The sequence below is a fragment of the Durio zibethinus genome, chromosome 28 (genome assembly GCF_047325235.1).
Source record: "Durio zibethinus cultivar Kanyao isolate XHJ-2024 chromosome 28, ASM4732523v1, whole genome shotgun sequence".
In the NCBI taxonomy this organism is placed as follows: domain Eukaryota; kingdom Viridiplantae; phylum Streptophyta; class Magnoliopsida; order Malvales; family Malvaceae; genus Durio; species Durio zibethinus.
In genome coordinates, this window is record NC_143189.1 from 5273768 (window position 1) to 5294156 (window position 20389).

Genomic DNA, 20389 nt, shown 5'->3' on the forward strand with positions numbered 1-20389 from the left:
AATATTATAATAAACATTTGATTATAGTTCAAGAAATATTCATGACATTAATCCAAAAATAACTTAAGTACATAAATATTTTTAGAACTAGTGTACTGATACTCAAAATTAGTTGGATAATGCTATATTTTGTCAATGGAAAACGAATTTGCAGCTAACTTGCATTAAATGTCAACTACCGTTTTTGTGTTTGAAATTAATATCTTAACAATGATGTAACTACAGCTTAGTCTAGAAGAAAATTAAAAAAAAAAAAAAACTTATTATGTAGATTTAATGATATGGGTTATCCTAGTTGTCAACATTAATTTTTTTCCCGTAAGGAAAAACATAAAGACAATATATATATATATATATATATATATTTTTCATCTCCATTTACTATACGCACTATTGTTTGTAATACGACTAATAATAAAGATGGTAAGCCCTACATGCAATTTTTGTTTACCTACTACCATGAAAGAAGGAGTAGAAAGAGAGGAACAATATGTAACAATATTGTCCCTACTCATTCATTTTTAATGGTAACATTTCCCTTTTTGTTTAATTTGGATTACAAGTTATGCTAATGTGTCACTTTTGATTGGTTGGGAAAATGAAATTAATTCCATTTTTGGATTGTCATAATTTTTCCTTCGCTATTCATTCTACTCCTAAGAACAAAATTTGCAGTCATGAATTTAATTTGAGTTTCTTGAGAAAGTGACAGGACTATCATTTAGGACTAAATTGGTACAATCTTTGATAAGAGTTAAAAAAAAAGAAAAAGAAAATTCATGCACTCTTTTTTTCATGTAATTAGAAAAGATTCTCATATATCAATGATAATATATGTATAAATATATATATATATATATATATAGAGAGAGAGAGAGAGAGAGAGGCTGAAACATGATAATATATTGATAACTAAAAATTTAATGCTGGAGTTTTTTTAACTCTATTAGTGAGATTAAAATAATAAGATTAAAATAATACTATTATTGGTTATGTTGAAATTTATGATTTTGATGAAATCTTCTATGATAAATGTTGTCCCAACTTGCCAAAATAAGGACACCGTTTTTGATGTGGAAATGCTAAAACTAACAATCGTTTTCGCCTTCTAATTTCGAGTTCATGCATGATTAATGGTACAAAGTTTTAAAAGATTTCACTTCTAATAAGATAATCGTCCTTTGTATCACTCAATTTTGTTGCGAAAATCCACAAAATCAAATCAATCATACGCAAGTAAATAGATATTAATCATCTTTATAAATATTTTTTGTGATAGAAAATTCGGCAGATATAAAATATAAATAATTAATTAATTTTCGTGTAAAATTGTAAAATGCAGATATTGCTTGAATTTAAATGTTTCGTAAGACTTTGATTTTGAAGAAATGCGGTAAAAAGAATTAGAATTTGCATTTTCATTCAAAAGATTTGTGCCTTGGTCTTTGGTCAGCCTGGGTTTTGTTTTTTTGTTTTTTTACTTTAAAATGTTAGAAAAAGAAGTGGCAAAACCAGGCAGGTATATATGAGCTGGCTACGTGCTACATACAACGTTTGGATGGATATGATGAAATGAAAGTAGAGTTTTAATCCAACGGCCGAGGTCTTCTACTCCAACTGTGGCATTCATTTCACCATTAATGACTTACACCAGCCACTGTTTCAATGATCTTAAATACTGATGATAGCTGCATTCCTTGTTAACCGCAAAAACCTTTTTTTTAATCTCATTATAATCTGAATTGTATCTTGGTGTTTTTGATATTCATCATTAATCAGCTCTTGACTCTTGAAGCTATAAGCTGTATATATAGTGAGAGTTGAGTGTTATAACACACAGAACAAGGCCAACCAGTGACAGCCACATAGAGGAATTTGTGTTTTTTCTTGGAAGCAAAGCAGTTTAGCAGTTATTTGGTTTTTGCAGTGAGTTTGTTTTTCTGCTGTGGCCTTTCAATGGCTGCTTTTGTTGGAGCAATCAAGCTCTTTTTGTGTTTGGTTCTTTGGCTTAACAATCTGTCTTCTCTTCAAGGTTTTTGCTGCTTTTCTCTGGTCTTTTTCTTTTCCCTTCTTTTTTCTACTTTTGATATTGTTTCTTGTCTATGTACTCTTGATGTTATATATCTGTATATATTTATCCCTCATTTTAGTTTTTGGGTGTAAATAATTTTTCTTTTTTCTTCTAGGGTCAATAGTAGTTCTCTCTTCAGAATCTGAAATGATCTCCTTTGCATCTGTTTTTGTTTGATTAAATTTGGCTTTGATTGATCCTTGCATCTCATTTTTCTTTCCCTTTTTTTGGATTATATTCCTTAATTGATTATAGGGGGAACTGCCATAGAATTTTGTAAGATGGAGATTTTTCTTTCATTTTTTACCTTTATATATGTTTTACAAATATGCGTGCGTGCACGTGCATGCGTATGCTTGAAAAATGAATCAAAATTTACCTTATAAAAGTATCTTCAATATAAATTGGATTTTGCTTTGAGAAAATTTGGGAAGAAACTAAAGTCAACTGTAATCTCCTACTTCCCTATCATTTGATAAATCGAGCATTCTAAATTGAAAATAACACAAGTGGAAATTTGCAAAATGCAGGTGCCGAGGATTTCTACGAATTCCGTTATCCATTCATCAAAAGGGCAAGTTCATTTTCGTCATCATCATCATTCTCATCATCAATTACTGATGAAGTTTCCTATGATTATATAATTGTTGGAGGTGGCACAGCCGGGTGTCCCTTAGCTGCCACAATCTCTCAAAACTTCAGTGTGTTACTGTTAGAGAGAGGTGGAGTTCCCTTCTCTAATGCCAATGTCTCCTTCCTCACCAACTTCCACATTGCCTTGGCAGACACTTCTCCAACCTCTGCTTCCCAACCTTTCATTTCCACTGATGGTGTACTTAATGCTAGGGCTAGGGTTTTGGGGGGTGGCACTTGCATCAATGCTGGCTTTTACACCAGAGCAAACTCAGAGTAATTTCATTTCTACTCTTCATCATCTTTTCTTTCTTTTTTTTTTTAAATAAAAAAAAAGTACTACTAATTCAATTAATTAAGGCTGAGCCCTAGAAAGAATTTCAACAAAAGAATTATAAAAAAGAAGAGAAGGAAAGAACAAAAAAACCAAAGTCCTTCTGAAAGTAACCTGGAAATCTTCTGAGAATAAGAAAATTCATTAATTATTAGAGAACTCAGTCCAACACTATTGAAATTTGGCTAACGTAGTTCACAGGTAACACCATGAAGGTGGGAGTCAACTGCTCATGTCAAACCAGAAAATCTAAATGTCCATAATTACAAATCATTTATTAAATTTTTAGGGTCCCCTATATTGCTTTAATCTTGGTGGTGATCCATTTTTTTTTTTTTAATTTGAAGGCCAAGAAATGATCATGTGCAAACAAATTCAACAAAGAATTCAAGGGCCAAAGATGTTTCGGTTACCAAGAACAATTTATGATGGATTTCTGATGAGTCATAAAAAGGCACATATATTGTAATGTATAAAAGGAAAACAAAAAAAATTTATGATTCCATCTTCCATTTTAATGAAGTCCTCTTTTCTTTCTTAAATATAAATATTTTTCTTTATTTAAAAAATTTTTTTGTGCTAATTATTAAATGTTTTGGATGTGAACTTTGAGCGGTCCTTTGGCCATAATTTGCTCGGATGAGGGTTGATTAGGTAAGAGGTCCATTGCAGATCCAAAAGGGACAATAATGTCACTTATTAGGGATTCACTATTTGCCCAGCACATTTGGTCCACCGGAAAATTAGGACCTTAAGTTTAGGACTTTGGGCACCTTTCTTTTCTCCTTTTCTCTTTATGCATTTTTTTTTTTTTTTATGGATTTTGTGGCTCTGCATCTTCCCATTTTGCTATCCCACCTAATTACTTTTCATCTACTTCATTTTTTTTTTCTTTTATCATGGAGCATGAAAAAAGTTGTTTCGTATCACAATAAATATGAAAGGTGACAGCAAATTCTTTTTTAATATTATTTTAATTGTGGGGACCACATTCAAAAGTTTGATCCAATTTACTTATTCACAAAAACATAAATTTAGCAAAAGTCTAGCCTATTGCCAGTTGCCACCACTGGAAATTAGCATTGATGTCTAAGCTTTGTTGTTGGATTATGGCAGTTTTATTCGGAGAGTGGGTTGGGATGCAAGGCTAGTGAATGAGTCGTATCCATGGGTAGAGAAACAGATTGTTCACCAGCCTAAACTAGCACAATGGCAGGATGCCTTCAAGGACAGTCTTTTGGATGTTGGGGTATCCCCTTATAATGGATTCACTTACGATCATATCTATGGAACTAAAGTTGGTGGTACCATTTTCGACCGCTTTGGCCGTCGTCATACTGCTGCTGAACTACTTGCTTCTGCAAACCCCAAAATGCTTACTGTCTTGGTATATGCCACGGTCCAAAAAGTCTTGTTTGATAAAACAGGTATACATAAACTAAAGTATTTACTATACTATGGTTTCAGAATTCAATTATGTCTGACAGTAATGAGATGAAAATTAATGTCTGATACAGGAAAGAGACCAAGGGCAATGGGAGTGATTTTCAAAGATGAAAATGGGAACCTGCATCAGGCATTTCTCACAAACAATCGGAGGAGTGAAGTAATTGTATCTTGTGGTGCGATTGGAACTCCTCAAATGCTAATTCTCAGTGGTATCGGGCCGAAAGCTGAACTCGAGAAGTTGAACATTTCCATGGTACTGCACAATGAGTTTGTTGGCAAAGGCATGGCTGATAATCCCATGAACTCAGTTTTTATCCCCACCGATAGACCAGTCGAACAATCCCTTATTCAAACTGTAGGAATTACAAAGATGGGAGTGTACATTGAAGCTAGCAGCGGATTTGGACAGTCCCAGGATAGCATTCACTGCCATCATGGAATATTGTCTGCAGAAGTAAGAACAACTACTGGATAGTTCACTATGAAGGGACAATTAGCGTAAAATTTTCCTACAATAATGTTGAGTCATAGATTTCCGGCGTTGGGAATTGTTTTTTGTAGGATGGTGTATCAGAATTCAGGGTTTAATTTGTCCTGATGGTTTTTGTCTCTTGTGATATTGAACCAGATTGGCCAGCTCTCTACGATTCCTCCAAAGCAAAGAACACCTGAAGCTATTCAAGCTTTCATCAAAACAAAGCGAGACCTACCACATGAGGCATTCAAGGGAGGTTTCATTTTGGAGAAGATTGCCAGGCCCATTTCCACAGGCCTCCTCAACCTGGTCAACACCAACATTGATGACAACCCTTCGGTCACCTTCAACTACTTCAGCCACCCACGTGATCTGCAGCGCTGTGTTGATGGGATCCGCATGGCTGCCAAGGTTATACAATCTGACCGTTTCACAAACTTCACACAGTGTGACAAACCAACTGTAGAGAAGCTACTTAACATGAGTGTCAAGGCTAACATTAACCTTATACCAAAGCACACTAATGACACAAAGTCCCTGGAGCAGTTCTGCAAAGACACTGTGATTACTATTTGGCATTATCATGGAGGGTGCCACGTTGGTAAGGTGGTGAATTCTAACCACAAAGTTCTTGGTACCAACAGACTCCGAATTGTTGATGGCTCAACATTTAGTGAATCTCCAGGAACTAATCCTCAGGGCACTGTCTTGATGATGGGCAGGTAAGCTTTAACTATTAGAAAAGAGGTGGGGCACAATCATTTTCATGTTAAACCTGGTTCATTTTGATTTTTGCAGGTACATGGGAGTCAAGATTTTGAGAAGAAGACTAGGAAAAACTGCTCGTGTGTAATGACTGAAGACCAACTGGTAGCATTTGAAGAGCAGTGTTTGTTTGTAGCAGTAGGATTAATGGAATATGATTTTGTATTTTTAGCAAGTGCGTATGTATGTACAAATTAGCTTGCCTTGGGAAATTAGCATTTCCATTTGATTTGTGCTTTTAATTTGTATCATGAACTCTTCTTGACTATGCTCCTAATGGTTGGTGCCAAGATTGATGAAAACCCAAAAAAAAAAAAAAGAAAAATGATGGTTTAGGATATCAGGATTCGCTATGTGTCGGTTATGATGTTTTTGGTACCAAATAATCAAGGATTTAAGGTTCCAAACTTTGTTTCTCATCTTTTTTCTTACATTTCTGAAGCAATCAAACAGAGATTATATACACTAATAAAAAGTTACCATAATTTGAACCTAAATTTTAACTTTATTACTTGATACAATCATTATTAAAAGATGACATTCAAAAAAATTTATAATTTAAATCTCAATTTAAATCCTAGCACGTGTAACCCTTTTACATATTCCCGACCTCTTTTGCAAACAACAAAATTACCATAACATCCAAATACATCTTCTCCAACTAAAAGGCTAATTCCCTCTCTATATATGTTCTCTTCTGTTTTTCATTTTTAAGGACAATTAGTTGCAGAAAGAGGATAAACGTACTGGAAACAACTCTAATGAAGAAAAATACTAGTAGTTGAGATTTGAGAATCTTAAAGAACAGACTTTAGTAGCAGAAGTGTTTTGTTGCGCCTAAACCAAGCAAAAGGTTAATACAGCTACCGAACTTGAATAATAAGTTAGGTAAGTTCACGCGGCATTTAAATGTATGTTATGTATCAGCTGAAAAGGAAGCAGTTGCAGTTTCCTACGCTGGTGAATTTGTGTTTTAGGATGCACGCAGTTAATTGGGCTGTCAAAACATTTAAGGGGAAGTTGAGTGGCTGATATATGGTTTCAGAATCACATTACAAGGCAATCAATCATAGGTTTGGATGACAATCCTCAATAGAATTCCCACTCAACAGCGGTCGCAAACCAGTTGGTACTAAGGTCAAGCTAAACTGCTTTTTGCTGAGAACATGCATGCAACTATAAAACTGGAGCTTGAATGAAGAGATGTCGGAACATTAATTAGATCTTCTGTAAACTATATAATCATTGATTTGGTTTGGTGTTTGTTCACAATTTCTTATGTATTTGTTTTATTTTAGCAGGTTATCCTACTTGTTTCAGATGAATGAAACTTTTGATTAATGAAAAGACAAATCATTAAAAGCTAAAGAAAAGAACTGAAGACATCATTGGTAGATTTGAATGATAAAATTGATGTTTCTTTATCATAAAATTTAAGGATCATTAACAGCATTTTCTTCCAAGATCCAAGGCATTCAATAAAGTCATGCCATGAGCCTCCCAAATTGATGTTGTATTTGATTCTTCAATCATCATCGTATGACAATCACTATTGGTACTCCCTAGCACGGATAAAAACCACAAGTTTGAAATATTTAAGACAAGAAAAAAGAATTCAAAACTTGTCATGTGGTGCATGTGACAGAATCAAGCATCAGTCTGTATTCAGTAAAATTCCCAGTTATTGTTCAAGAAAACAAACTATAATTTCCCAGTTAGCAAATTTTTATCGAGACGCTGGCCAAAATTTGACAAGAATATCCATGCTCACTTCTCCAAAGGTCCAAAGATTCAAAAATTAAAAAAAAATTTTCCCGAACACTATACAAATTTTTACTTGGACATTTTTTTGTAGATAAAATTGATAAAATTGTCAATAATTTTTTATATATATTACAAGTGAACATCTCCAAAAAAAAAAAAAAAAATTTCTGGATCCATCATTACTCACTTCCGCTACCTCTTAACAAACTTTTTGTTCTCTACAAGTAATGCCTTCTCCCTTTTTTCTTCACAAAAAAATAAAAAAATGCCTTCTCCTTCTTGTTCCAAATAATATGCCTTTCGATCAATTGAAACATTCATTTCAATGGATCAAATAAAAGATCAAAATAAGACCACTGCTAAATATTTAATGTCTACAATCACCTTTATTTTTTATTTATATAACTCAGATATCGACTTTTAACTCTTCATGATGTCTTAAATTGATCTTTTAGATAGGGTTGTAAACTTGTAACATTGATGGAAAATGTCAATTTCAACTTACTTTAGAAGAGAATTCTTGTCAAGTTTCCATGATAATTTTGGTCTAAAAAACAAGATGTTATATTATCTATAATTATTATGTTATAATTAATTCATCAAATTTTAAATTGTGTAAATAATATAAAACTCACGCTGATAAGTGATGTATTATTATATATATATATATATATATATTTTTATTATGATTAGAAAAGTGTAAGGATTGTAGCTCATATTTTTGCATTTTTTGGAAAAAAATATTAAACGCAAGATTTGCACAAATTTTTTTCATTCACGCAATGACCACCAAGATTTTATCTGATCCAGATAAAATATTCAGAATCCGAATTGCTCCATTTACTAATGGCAAAACTAGCCAAAATGGAACATCTGAATCTTGCTCATTGCATGGGCCAAATATATCAAGGTCGGCCTAGTAAGAAAATATTAGGGCCTACCTCATTGAAATCTGAGATATGGGAACCATTCACCTCACTCGGATTCGCCGGACCAAAATTTGAAAGAAAAAAAATAAAAAATAAAAGTATGGTTCATACTTAGTTATAGATTTTATAAAAAATTTGGTTCAATAATTATAATGTTTATACAAAATGAAACACCTCGGCGAAATAAGAAAAAACTCAAAAAAGAAAAATTATAGTATTTTTTTTGCTTTAATGATTAAATTAAGATGAAATTATCTCCAATATTAAAAAGGAAAAGAAAGAAATTAGAGAAAAACCTAGGAGAAAACATAATATGGTTAATTAACCATTAAGCCAAGACCAAGGCCAAGGTCTCTTGTCGTATTTTGCTGTCCTATGCATGTATTGTTCGACACAGACAAAAAGAAACGAAATCCTTGAATGTTTTTTCTTGTTAATGTTTTCTTTTGAGGTAAAAAGAAATGGAAACCCTTGAACATATGGTCATCATTTCATTTGATAATACAACACTGACAAAAAGAAAAACTCTAAAAAGAAGTTGAGATCAGTAATTTCTATTCTTTTTTATAGAATTATATGAAAGTACAGGCACAGGCTCACAGCTTATACCACATTTTTTCATGAAAAAATCAGTGCAATTTCTATAACACATTAATTACTTCTACAAAGGTATATAAACAATGGCAGCTGTACTAATTTTCTTAAAGTTAATTTGTACTAGTGGCAAGAGTATTCCTAATGTGCTATATATGTTGTTTTATTAGTCGAAATCTTAAAATTTTAATAATAACAATTATAACATAATAAAAATCTTTCTCATCACCTAATTAAAATAACCCTTAATTATATAAACTTGCAAGTGAATTGCAACTCTTTTCTATGGTAAAAAGAATACTCCTTAATATTTTAACTCTATCGCAATTACATATATATATATATATATCATTCTTTCCATATTATAAACTAAAATTCCTTTAAAAAATTATAAATTAAAATTGTGCAATTGTGGCCTTGATATCGAGCTTAATGTGGCACATTTTTTTGCTGATAGCTAATTATCATAAATTTCTCATAAAACTATTACTATCTTTTTATCCATTTGTTGGGACTTTCTCCTTAAGAAAGAGTAACTTCTGGTTTTAATTCACTATTATTACTTCGAAAACTGATATCATTGAACCTTATTGGGAAATAAATTGTTTTATATCATGGAGAAAATAAATAAATAAATAAATAAAATTAAGTTGGGAACCGGATGGGATTGAAGAACATTGATGTCAAATAAAAGATGGTAATCAAATTACTATAGATTAATAAAATTTTTTTGAACCCAATGATTAAAGGAGAAATTATGACATATTATATGATTTAAGTTCGAATCCAAACAATTTCTACCATCGTTCCAATCAAATTTTTAATAACTACTAAAAAAAGATGGATTCATTATTTTGGTATACATTTTAAAAATCACAATCACATGGATATGTTAACAATAATAAACAAAGAATACAACACAAAGAAAAGGATAGTAGGTGTCTTCCGCTTCATGGCTTAATGGCCATAGAAACCTTTAGAAAGATATAAAAGCTTAATTTCAAATCAAATCTTCCTTTTCCCCTCTTAATAAAGCTTTACCTCTCTCCCCTTGAAACCAAAAAAAAAAAAAAAAGAAAAGGCTAGTAGGCGATTATTTGAAATTTTTTTGGTCATCAATCATTAGGTGAGGAATCAATTTGGTGGGTTTCCTCATTTTCTTTGCTGTCAAAGATTGAGAAAATGGAAAGCCAAGGAAAGAGACAATCTCAAGTTGGGTAAAGGTTTGGCAAATGCCTTTGATTATAATTAATTATGTTGAGCCTATGATAATTTACAATTAACTATGACTAAAATTAATTTTGCCCTTTCTTGTAATTAAGCGTTGACCATCTTTTGATCATCAAGTTTCTTGGGTCAACCTCTTTGTTAGAGAAGTCTGAGATTGAGATAAGGTAACATGGGAACATGAGAAATGATATGGCCGTAATTAACATTGTTTCTCATTCTCAAATGCATGTACGTGTGTGTTAATTTACCAACGTTGCTGTTAACATTCCTTTGGTTTTGGTTACAACATTGCTGTCTCTGTTCTCTTTCCCGTTCCACCCTCCTTCCCTTTCATCCCCTTCCTTCAAATCCCCCCTTTTCTCTCCTCACCCATTTCAAAGCCCTCTCTCCCCTCCGTTCACTTCCATTCCCTTAGGTCAATTATCCTTATCTCAAAGACACTCGACCAAACACCTTTCCCAGTTCAAAACAATCCCACTCTCCCTCAAAACACACGCGACCACTTTACATAAAGAGTAAAAAAAAAGATAAAGAAAGGACAGATCACTATTTTCTCTTCGGTCACCAAAACAAACCCTTTTTGGTTCTTCTCTTTCCCTTTCTCTCTTTCCCTCCCACCATGGCAGACAGGGTTTACCCTTCATCCAAACAAGCCACAAATGGCACCACCCCCACCAGCACTGCCAACCCGTCCTTTCCCGTCACTAAAGCTCAACTATACGGAGCGTCTCGCCCTCTCTACCGTCCACAACCCAACCGCCACCGTTACCGTCGCTCCTGCTGGTGCTCTTGTTGCCTTTGGACCACCGTAGCTATCCTCCTCCTTATCCTCCTAGCCGCCATAGCTGGTGCTATTTTATACGTCCTTTACCGCCCTCACCGCCCTACTTTCACAGTTTCATCCCTGAAAGTCGCAACCCTTAACATAACTTCAGCTTCCAAGCTCATCACCAACATCAACCTCAACGTCACAGCCAAAAACCCCAACAAGAAACTCGTCTATATTTACGACCCCTTCACCATTTCTCTTTACACTGACGACGATATCGATATTGGGGACGGTTCAATCGGCTCCTTCGTGCATGGCACTAAAAACACGACCCTTTTGAAAGCTGCCATAACTAGTAGCAACCAAGAACTTGATGACACGTCAGCTGGCAAATTAAAGACTGCTTTGAAGAGCAAGAACGGGCTGCCATTAAAGATAAAGCTCGACACTAAAGTGAAAGCAAAAATGGGAGCATTAAAGACACCAAAGCTTGGTGTTAGGGTTATTTGTAAAGGGATTAAAGCTACTGCTCCGACGGGGAAATCAGCAACCACGGCTTCAACTTCTAATGCAAAGTGTAAGGTTGATTTGAGGATCAAGATCTGGAAATGGACGTTCTGATGAGAATTGAGAAGAGAAAAACTGGAGAAGGAAAAAAAAAAAGGTTTGATGTTTATTTTGTTTTATTTTTGTCTTAAATTTTTTTTTTAATTGTGTTATTCATTATTTTGGTTATAATATGTTGTGTAAATTTGGTGATTGGTTGCAATAATTAATAGGATATAGAAAGTTTTAATGTATACTTTTGTTTTTTTCCAATGTTTCTTTTAGCGTTTTTGTTGTTAGTCTTTGTTCATTAGTGTACAATATTGTTAATTTATATTTGAATTCAAGAAATATTGAACTATATTTTTTTTAATTAACTTTGAATTTAAATTTAAGCTTATTTTAATGAAAAAAAAAATATTTGGATGACCAAAATACTGTAAAAAAAAATCATGGAAAATTATTGAGTTAGTTTTGGGTATTGCGTTGCCATGGGCATTTGAGTAAGTTCACCGACGAGCTGGCCAATAAATTTTGATTTAAAATTGTGAATTTTATCACTTCAACTTAACTAAAGTTTTCTTCGACTTAATTGTATTGATCCGAAGTTTGGTTTTTGGTCATTCTTAAGTCGGCTAAGCATTTATTTTTTATTTTATTTTTTTGTGAAGCTTTTACTTTGTGCTGTCCACTTGATTGCCAGTAGATTTATTTGTAAGTTTGGCAATTTTCAATACACCGCCGACGGTGTATTACCCCCTAAATTCAGAAACAAATCCCACTAAACATTATTCAAATTCATATGTTACTAAATCATTTTTGTACATGTTAATTTTACAAATGAAATTAAAAAATTAATATATTTTTAATATATAACATATATTACCTTACTAATTTATATAGTTTAAAATTTTTACTTACGATAAATTAGATTTTTTTGAGATTATCAAAAATTAAAATTTAATCTTTAAAATTTAAATTTTAGAACTTGTTCAATATCATATCATTATTAACAATCACATGTTATTGTAAGTGATAAATATTTTTTAGTCATAGTTTTAGATTTTTTCTTGCTTTTGTCAACAAAGAATAACCTAGCTATAACTTTTTATATTTGTTTTTCTATTTTTAATAAATATATAGATATTTGTTTTATAGGACTTGCCCTTTTTTCTATTTTTTTTCACATGTAAAAAGTTGAAGTGAAGAAATAATTAGCTAACTAGACAGACATTTTTTTGCTCTTTTTCCTTAGATGTGCAGGGTTGTCAAGGGCTAGATTGTTTTCCAAGAAAAGCAAGTTATGTTTTTTTTTCCCGAAAAAAGGGAAATAAAAAAGAAAAGCATGGAAATTAAGTTCAAGAAAGAAAAAAAAAAAGGGTTTTTCTCAAATAAAATAAATATTAACATAATCTTTTAAAAATCCTTTTTGGTGACTAAAAAAATGTAGTAAATTCACTGGCTTTGCTTAAATTCCAAGCAGTGATGGTGGCCCCAATCCTCTTTAAGTGTGTGAATCAGAATAACACGTATATTATCCTAAAAAAAAAAACAGATTAGTGGTTGTCACGTCATTCTCGAAAAAAAATTTAATTAATTTCTCCTCTTTATTAAAATTTGAAAGACCAAAAAAAAAGTTATTTGGTACATAATTCATAAAATATTATTGTCGGTGGACGATTCTGAAGGAAGTACAATTATTGTTGTGGGTTGTTTTAGGGAAGGGTCCCAGGCTCGGTGGTTTCTGGTCTCAAGTCAATTCTGAAAGCTAGCTTGCATTTCTTGGAAAAGTCTTTACACTTTTGCTTTTCCAAAATAAATAAATAAATAAATAAAATACATACTACCAACTGCTAGAAATAGAATGTGGATGGCATGTTATTTGGAGTGATCTGTTCTATTTTATAAGAGAATGTGCTCTCCTTTTAAACTCATGATTTTTATTTGAACAAGAACAAAAGAGATGGCGGTGGCCCAGAAGGAAGAAGAAAATAGAAGCAAATTTTTGTGATTTTCATTTGGTTGATACAATGTTGTTTTTTTTATATGCACATCATATGCTAAAATTCCCCCAACAGCTTCTATTTATTTCTAGTTGATAAAAACAAAATATTTAACAGCTGCCAAAACAGTATTTGTGACAGCTATCAATATAAAGTTTCATGCTAATGAACCAGTAAGCAGCAGCAATGTCAGCAGAATTGGTTGCACCAGCTTCCTTGTATGCATCCTCATTCGGTTCCTGTTCTGTCAGCTCCTCTCTCGACTCTGCTTTCTCTTCTTTCAGCTCAATTTTCTCCCTCAGCTTAGCTTCTTCCTGTCTTAACTCAATTGTCAGCTTTGCTTCTTCTTTCATTAGCTCAACTTTCAGCTTCCTATTACAGCCATAATAATCCTTCTTGATCCTTCTGTTACTGTTCTTCCTTGCTAGACTCGTGACATTACCCTCCCCTTCAAAGGGTCCTTGTCCCCAAGGATCACAGGACAAGACACATTCAGCGGATACGTTGCTTTAAAGTTTATTTGCGAAGCTCAATAATAATATTTTAGTAACATTAATTTTTATAACTAAATAATTTTTTTTAATTTTTTTTTAAATTTAAATTTTATAATTATAATAAAATAAAAAATTCAGAATTTAATTTTATGTAATAAAAATATCAAATGCTTATTTTTTTCTTTTATAAAATTTATAGATTTACGTGTTAGTGATTAAATTGTAAAGTTTTAAAGTTTATTTATCAGAGTATAAAATTTAAAAAATTAAGTAACTAAAATATATTTATTTTTTAAAATTTTATAATATCACATTAGTAATACCATGTGATTTATCATATAATGTGGTAATAGCACATTACACCTAACAATTAATGTAACATTACTACATTAGCATGCCATCAGTCACTATAAGCTAAGGGACTAAAAAAACACTAATTTAAATTTAAGTGATTAAATTAAAAATATTAATATTTAAGTAATCATTCTAAAAAGAGCCATAAAATTGAGCGACTATTTATTTATTTTACTCTTTATTTTTATTAAAACTTTTTATTAAAATTTCATTTGATGGATACTTTAAATATTTAGAAAATGACATGTCTTCACTTTGTACCATCTTTATTTGTAATAATATTTATATACTTAAAACTTATATCAAATAAAAATAAATTACATATCTTTCTTAAAAGAATAAAAATCCATATGTTGTTGAATGATAAATTGAATAATAAAAATGTATAAGTATATTTTCACTTTTGTAATCTTATTCAAATTGCAATACAAAAATATAAAAGATATTAGGAGATATGTGAAAAAAATAAATTAAAAAAATATTAATTTTCATAAAACAAACTTTGAATAGTAATAGAATATACATTGAAAAAAAAAGATGCAAATAAAAAAAAATTGTAATAGTAATAGAATTCCAAAAGTTGCAAATCAAAAATAAAAAATGATATAACACATTACATTTATATCTTTAATTTGTAGAATAACTCTTAGATGACATTTAAAATTGAATAGATAATTTTGAAATTGATATTTAAAAAAAATAAAAAATGATAAATGATAAAAATTCAATCAAATTTCTTCCTATTTCTCAATTATAAAATTAATAGTTAAAGTTGAGACGGATATATGTCTTATTATTTAGAGATTTAATATGAAAAGATTATTTAAATTTTCAATATATTACGTAAATTTTTTAAAATATGATTTTTGTTTGATATAAATTAAGATAAAAAAATATATAGTAAAATTTTGAAAAATTCAGATAAATTTAATCTTTATAATTTAAAAATATGTTGCAAGATTTTCATAATTAAAAATTTATAAAATAAGTTTATCTGGTAAGAATTAAAATTATTTGGATAAAATTCATATTTTTAATTTTTAATTTTAAAAAACATATCTCTAGATTAATTTGATTTGTAATTATAATTTGAATAATTTTAATATTTGAATAAATTTAAAATTATCCAGTTTCTAATTAAAAGAAGTTATAATCTTAAAAAAAATATATCCTACATGTCATCTAAAGAAGTTATCACATAAATATACATGTGACAAACCTTATAAGTGTTTACATATGTTATCATATAATAATATATATGATTTCATTAAAAGTGAAATTATTTGATAACTCAATAATAAAATCTTTTACAAAAAATGATATCTAACACGTTTTGAATTAAAATTTAAACACATGTAATCCCTTTTTTATTTTCAAATTTCGATTTTTTTTGTATAAAAAAAATAGTACTATATACGAGCCCCATGAAAAATGGGTTAATTAATTTGTTTTCAGCGAGGACGAGTTCTTGGGCAGTTAGAGAACCAATGGCACTAGAATTGGAACTTCTTTAATTCCTTCTATGGTATTAAAATATAAGGACAGGCATATTCCATCATAGGATAGATAGATCCGGTTCTATATCGCATGCACAAACAACAACAACAACAACTTGTAATGAATAACAATTTGAACCCGAAAGGTGCATGTCTTGTATCATTTAAAAAGAGAAAGAGAAAAACTGAGAATGAGGCCTGGAAAGGCATCATTTCCAATGATCCTTAATCAACAGATAATCAAGACTTTATTGTGCATGTCAATGTGCATTTATTTCTCTCTCATATTATATAGCATCATCTCTTTTAACTCATGAGATGAAAATTTTATGACTAAGATGACATAACCAACTGTGTCGATGGAACAAACCTCCTTTCAACTAGTTCTGGATCAGTCTCAAACTTGATCTCATGTCCTTCTTAAGGTATCCCAATATCTGGCTTAACTTCATCTTCATGATTATTGTCGCATTCTTTGAGAAAACTTTGCTTGATATTCAAAGTTGACATGGATGTCGTTGTCTCTTGTATGCCCCATGAATTATAATTTTCTTGTAAGTGATCATGATGGTTGTTGTCATTCACAGCAAACTGCTCTTCCTGAGGCTCTTGAACATAATAATAATTCGAATTATCGGAGTTCAATGGATCTGGATTCATCATTTCACAACCTAGTGTTGATGAACCGCCTGGTTGTTGCATTTGCAAATGAGACTGTTGTTGTTGCTGCTGATGAGTGGCCTGTGCTCGGCATTTGGCTAGCTGATGAAAAACCAGGTCAAGCTCAGCCTGGCTGTACTCTATCTGACGCTGAAGCTCTTGGATGATCCTATAACAACCTCCGACGGGGTCATTGGCTCGTGCATCGGATTGAAATATGATGGTACGCATGGCAATGTTTTTATCGGGAGGGTTGAGGGTCTTGATGATCTTGGTGATGTTGATGACTCCGAACAATTTATGCGCATTTTGGAATTGTATTTGGCGATCATGAGGAAAATAAGGGGCCAGAATGCAGTTAGGAGCGCACTTCCTGCGTTGGTATTTGCACGCAGCGCAAGCTTGTGTTGTGTTCTTGCAACCACTTCTTGAAATACACATATTTGGTGCTGTTGTTTCCTTTTTTTTTTTTCTTCGGATGCGTTGCCCGCCGGGGATGGTGCAGTTTTCTTTTTCCTTTCAGGAAATGTTTATTTCTGGTGCTGTTTGTTCTTCCTTTGTTTTCTCCTGGTGGGATGGGAATAAAGGAGGGGAAAATGGGCGAGACAGAGAAATGAAAGGAATGACAGGCAGTTTGATATATGAAGGAGAAATGGTCAGCAGAGAAAGTTAACAAATTCTGTTGTTGTAGATATTTTTGGGCTTGAGAAGTTTGGCAAGTTGGAACACTTTGATTTTAATGTGTAGCCAACAGCTTTATGATCTGTTTAATAAAATGTCAAACTTTTAATTTGAATGATCGTAACTAAATGTTGATAGCCTCAAATACTTGAAGAAAAAAAAAAAACTGAGATATCTACTTTTAGAAGTTTTAAAATTTTTATACTGGCTATTGATAAAATAGGAAGTCACGCATTTATCTCTTTATCCACCTCATCTCCCAACCCATAAGAGTTACAAGGTCATTGGCATTACTGGTCTCTTCCCTTCGTTTCTCGAATGTTTATTTCCAGGGAATTTCTAACAACCATCTTCTCGCTCTGTATGCCGATTGACTGAGAAAAAGTAGTATTTCACAGGGCACTCTTGAAGCTTCAGATCAAACTCAACTCTGAAAGCTTGGTATTTAAGGTTTGAGAACAAAAGCCAACTAGAAAGGTCCCCTGTAGAAACGGGTGACTGGTCTGGTTTCAACCATGGCATCCTCCAATGCCGGATGGACAAACAAGGCTTGACCAGAGTATTGCATTGCATTTTATGAATCAGGAACATGATTCCTTTGCAGGGTATAAGAGAATCACCGGTACATTGCAGGTATAAATCTTAAGAATTCTGATGTAAATTACAGAGAGAGAGAGAGAGAATAAACTTGAATGCAGAGATTTTAATATCACTTAACCAACACTGTTGGGGGATAAACAATTTGGTACTGTTTTTTTTCTTCTACAACTTCTTTCGCTCACCTCCATCCACCCAAGGCACATTCCCTCTAGACAAATATGATGTAAAGCTCCTATGTTAGAGATAATCCTACAAGGTTTCCATGGAAACATTCTCAAATGGTCCAGCTCTAGTGGATTGGAGGTTACCTGTGATGCTCTGCCATTCCCCTTTTTTTCGAGCTTGGCATTGAGGTGGCATTAAAGTTGATGCACACTTGCTTTTCTTGAACCACAAATGAAATCTGGCTGATCAACTGAATCTACCACAAGCTCAGGGTTTGCTGATTCTAACTCGAATATGACCTACACAGTGGTGAACCAAACCACTTAAGGAAGAAAATTTCATTGAAATTGGAAACTACAGGCATTTTTCGAAATTACAGAATGAATACACCAATTCGGATTATGGAGACATCTCATACCAAAACATTTTCCCCATGCCGAAGGATTGGAGCAGGGATATATAAAGGTTGCATTGTGGTCCTGAAGTCTGCAATATATATATATATATATATATATATATATATATCCCATAAGAGTATAATAAAAAAAAAAAAACAATTAAAAGAAAACATGTGAAGCTATCTTAATGCATTTATAAAGTTAAAAAATTTCATTAAGAAACTTTATATATTTACATTTTTGGCATATATATTACTACTGATTTAATCATAATTCGTGATTGAGTTTGCTTTGATTGTAATTTTGAGTTTTTTTTTTTTTTAATTTTTGATAAATCTTGTACACATTATAGATTATAATGGAAATTTAGTAAATCATGCGTAAATGAAAGGACAGTTAGGAAAGAGATAGGGATGGGAAATTAGCAAACTCATCAACTCATGATATTGCCGACTATATTTATTTGGAATGAAGGTTAACTGGATAACCATTTGCTAATCATGATTATGATTTTCTTCACCCAATATCATAAATATATCTTTTATCTTCTTGGAGGATTAGTTTTTGGAGGTTTGCTTATGCTCAGTTAATTTGGAAGATTTTTTTTTATATTTTTTTTTGTGAAAAATAAACTAAAAACTGAATAAAAGTTCAAAGATAAATAGTAAAAGTTAAAAAATTAAAAAATTAAAATATCCATCAAATGAAATTTTAATAAAAAGTTTTGACCTTTTTTTTTTTTGAAAATTCTTTATGTATATACTAGATTGTGACCACATATGAAATAGTTTTATTTATGTCATGCGTATATAAATATAGACTGGTATTTTAAAAAAAAAACTATATTCAAAATTTCAAAATTTATAACATTTAACAAATTTTATTTTTGACTAACTTGTTATAAAAAATAAATTTTTTTAAAAAAGCAAAAAGAAAATGACATGTTCTCACTTTGTACCATCTTTATTTGTAACAATATTTATATACTTAAAATTTATATCAAATAAAAATAAATTACATATCTTTCTTAAAAGAATAAAAATCCATATGTTATTGAATGATAAATTGAATAATAAAAATGTATATTTATATTTTCACTTTTGTAATCTTATTCAAATTGCAATACAAAAATATAACAAGATATTAGGAGATATGTGAAAAAAATAAATTAAAAAATTATTAATTTTCATAAAACAAACTTTGAATAGTAATAGAATATACATTGAAAAAAAAAAGATGCAAATAAAAAAGAAATTGTAATAGTAATAGAATTCCAAAAAGTTGCAAATCAAAAATAAAAAATGATATAACACATTACATTTATATCTTTAATTTGTAGAATAACTCTTAGATGACATTTAAAATTGAATAGATAATTTTGAAATTGATATTTAAAAAAAATAAAAAATGATAAATGATAAAAATTCAATCAAATTTCTTCCTATTTCTCAATTATAAAATTAATAGTTAAAGTTGAGACGGATATATGTCTTATTATTTAGAGATTTAATATGAAAAGACTATTTGAATTTTCAATATATTATGTAAATTTTTTAAAATATAATTTTTGTTTCATATAAATTAAGATAAAAAAATATATAGTAAAATTTTGAAAAATTCAGATAAATTTAATCTTTATAATTTTAAAATATGTTGAAAGATTATCATAATTAAATAATTTATAAAATAAGTTTATCTGGTAAGAATTAAAATTACTTGGATAAAATTCATTTTTTTAATTTTTAATTTTAAAAAACATATCTTTAGATTAATTTGATTTGTAATTATAATTTGAATAATTTTAATATTAGAATAAATTTAAAATTATCCAGTTTCTAATTAAAAGAAGTTATAATCTTAAAAAAATATATGCTACATGTCATCTAAAGAAGTTCTCACATAAATATACATGTGACAAACCTTATAAGTGTTTACATATGTTATCATATAATAATATATATGATTTCATTAAAAGTGAA

General features: G+C 30.8%; 2 protein-coding genes, 1 long non-coding RNA gene and 1 pseudogene across 3 annotated transcripts; 2 read left to right on the forward strand and 2 right to left on the reverse strand.

The window, feature by feature from the left end:
• The first annotated feature begins 1702 nt into the window (after window positions 1-1702).
• On the forward strand, window positions 1703-6146 carry LOC111280956 (protein HOTHEAD-like). Its single transcript, XM_022868509.2, has 6 exons — window positions 1703-2032; window positions 2602-2980; window positions 4155-4465; window positions 4556-4941; window positions 5116-5684; window positions 5761-6146. The coding sequence occupies exons 1-6, from the start codon at window positions 1957-1959 to the stop codon at window positions 5813-5815; spliced, it is 1776 nt and encodes a 591-aa protein (XP_022724244.2). The 5' UTR covers window positions 1703-1956; the 3' UTR covers window positions 5816-6146.
• Window positions 6147-10602: 4456 nt separating this feature from the next.
• Window positions 10603-11936, forward strand: LOC111280973 (NDR1/HIN1-like protein 13). The gene has a single exon (XM_022868529.2). It carries the CDS (start codon window positions 10864-10866, stop codon window positions 11632-11634), a length of 771 nt encoding a protein of 256 aa, XP_022724264.1. The 5' UTR covers window positions 10603-10863; the 3' UTR covers window positions 11635-11936.
• A 4184-nt stretch (window positions 11937-16120) lies between these two features.
• On the reverse strand, window positions 16121-17647 carry LOC111280575 (LOB domain-containing protein 22 pseudogene; annotated as a pseudogene).
• Window positions 17648-17935: 288 nt separating this feature from the next.
• LOC149510682 (uncharacterized) lies at window positions 17936-18502 on the reverse strand. The gene is made up of 2 exons (XR_016335230.1): window positions 18431-18502; window positions 17936-18311 (listed from the first exon to the last, which is right to left on the reverse strand). It is a non-coding gene; the product is annotated as an uncharacterized LOC149510682 (long non-coding RNA).
• Window positions 18503-20389: the final 1887 nt, after the last annotated feature.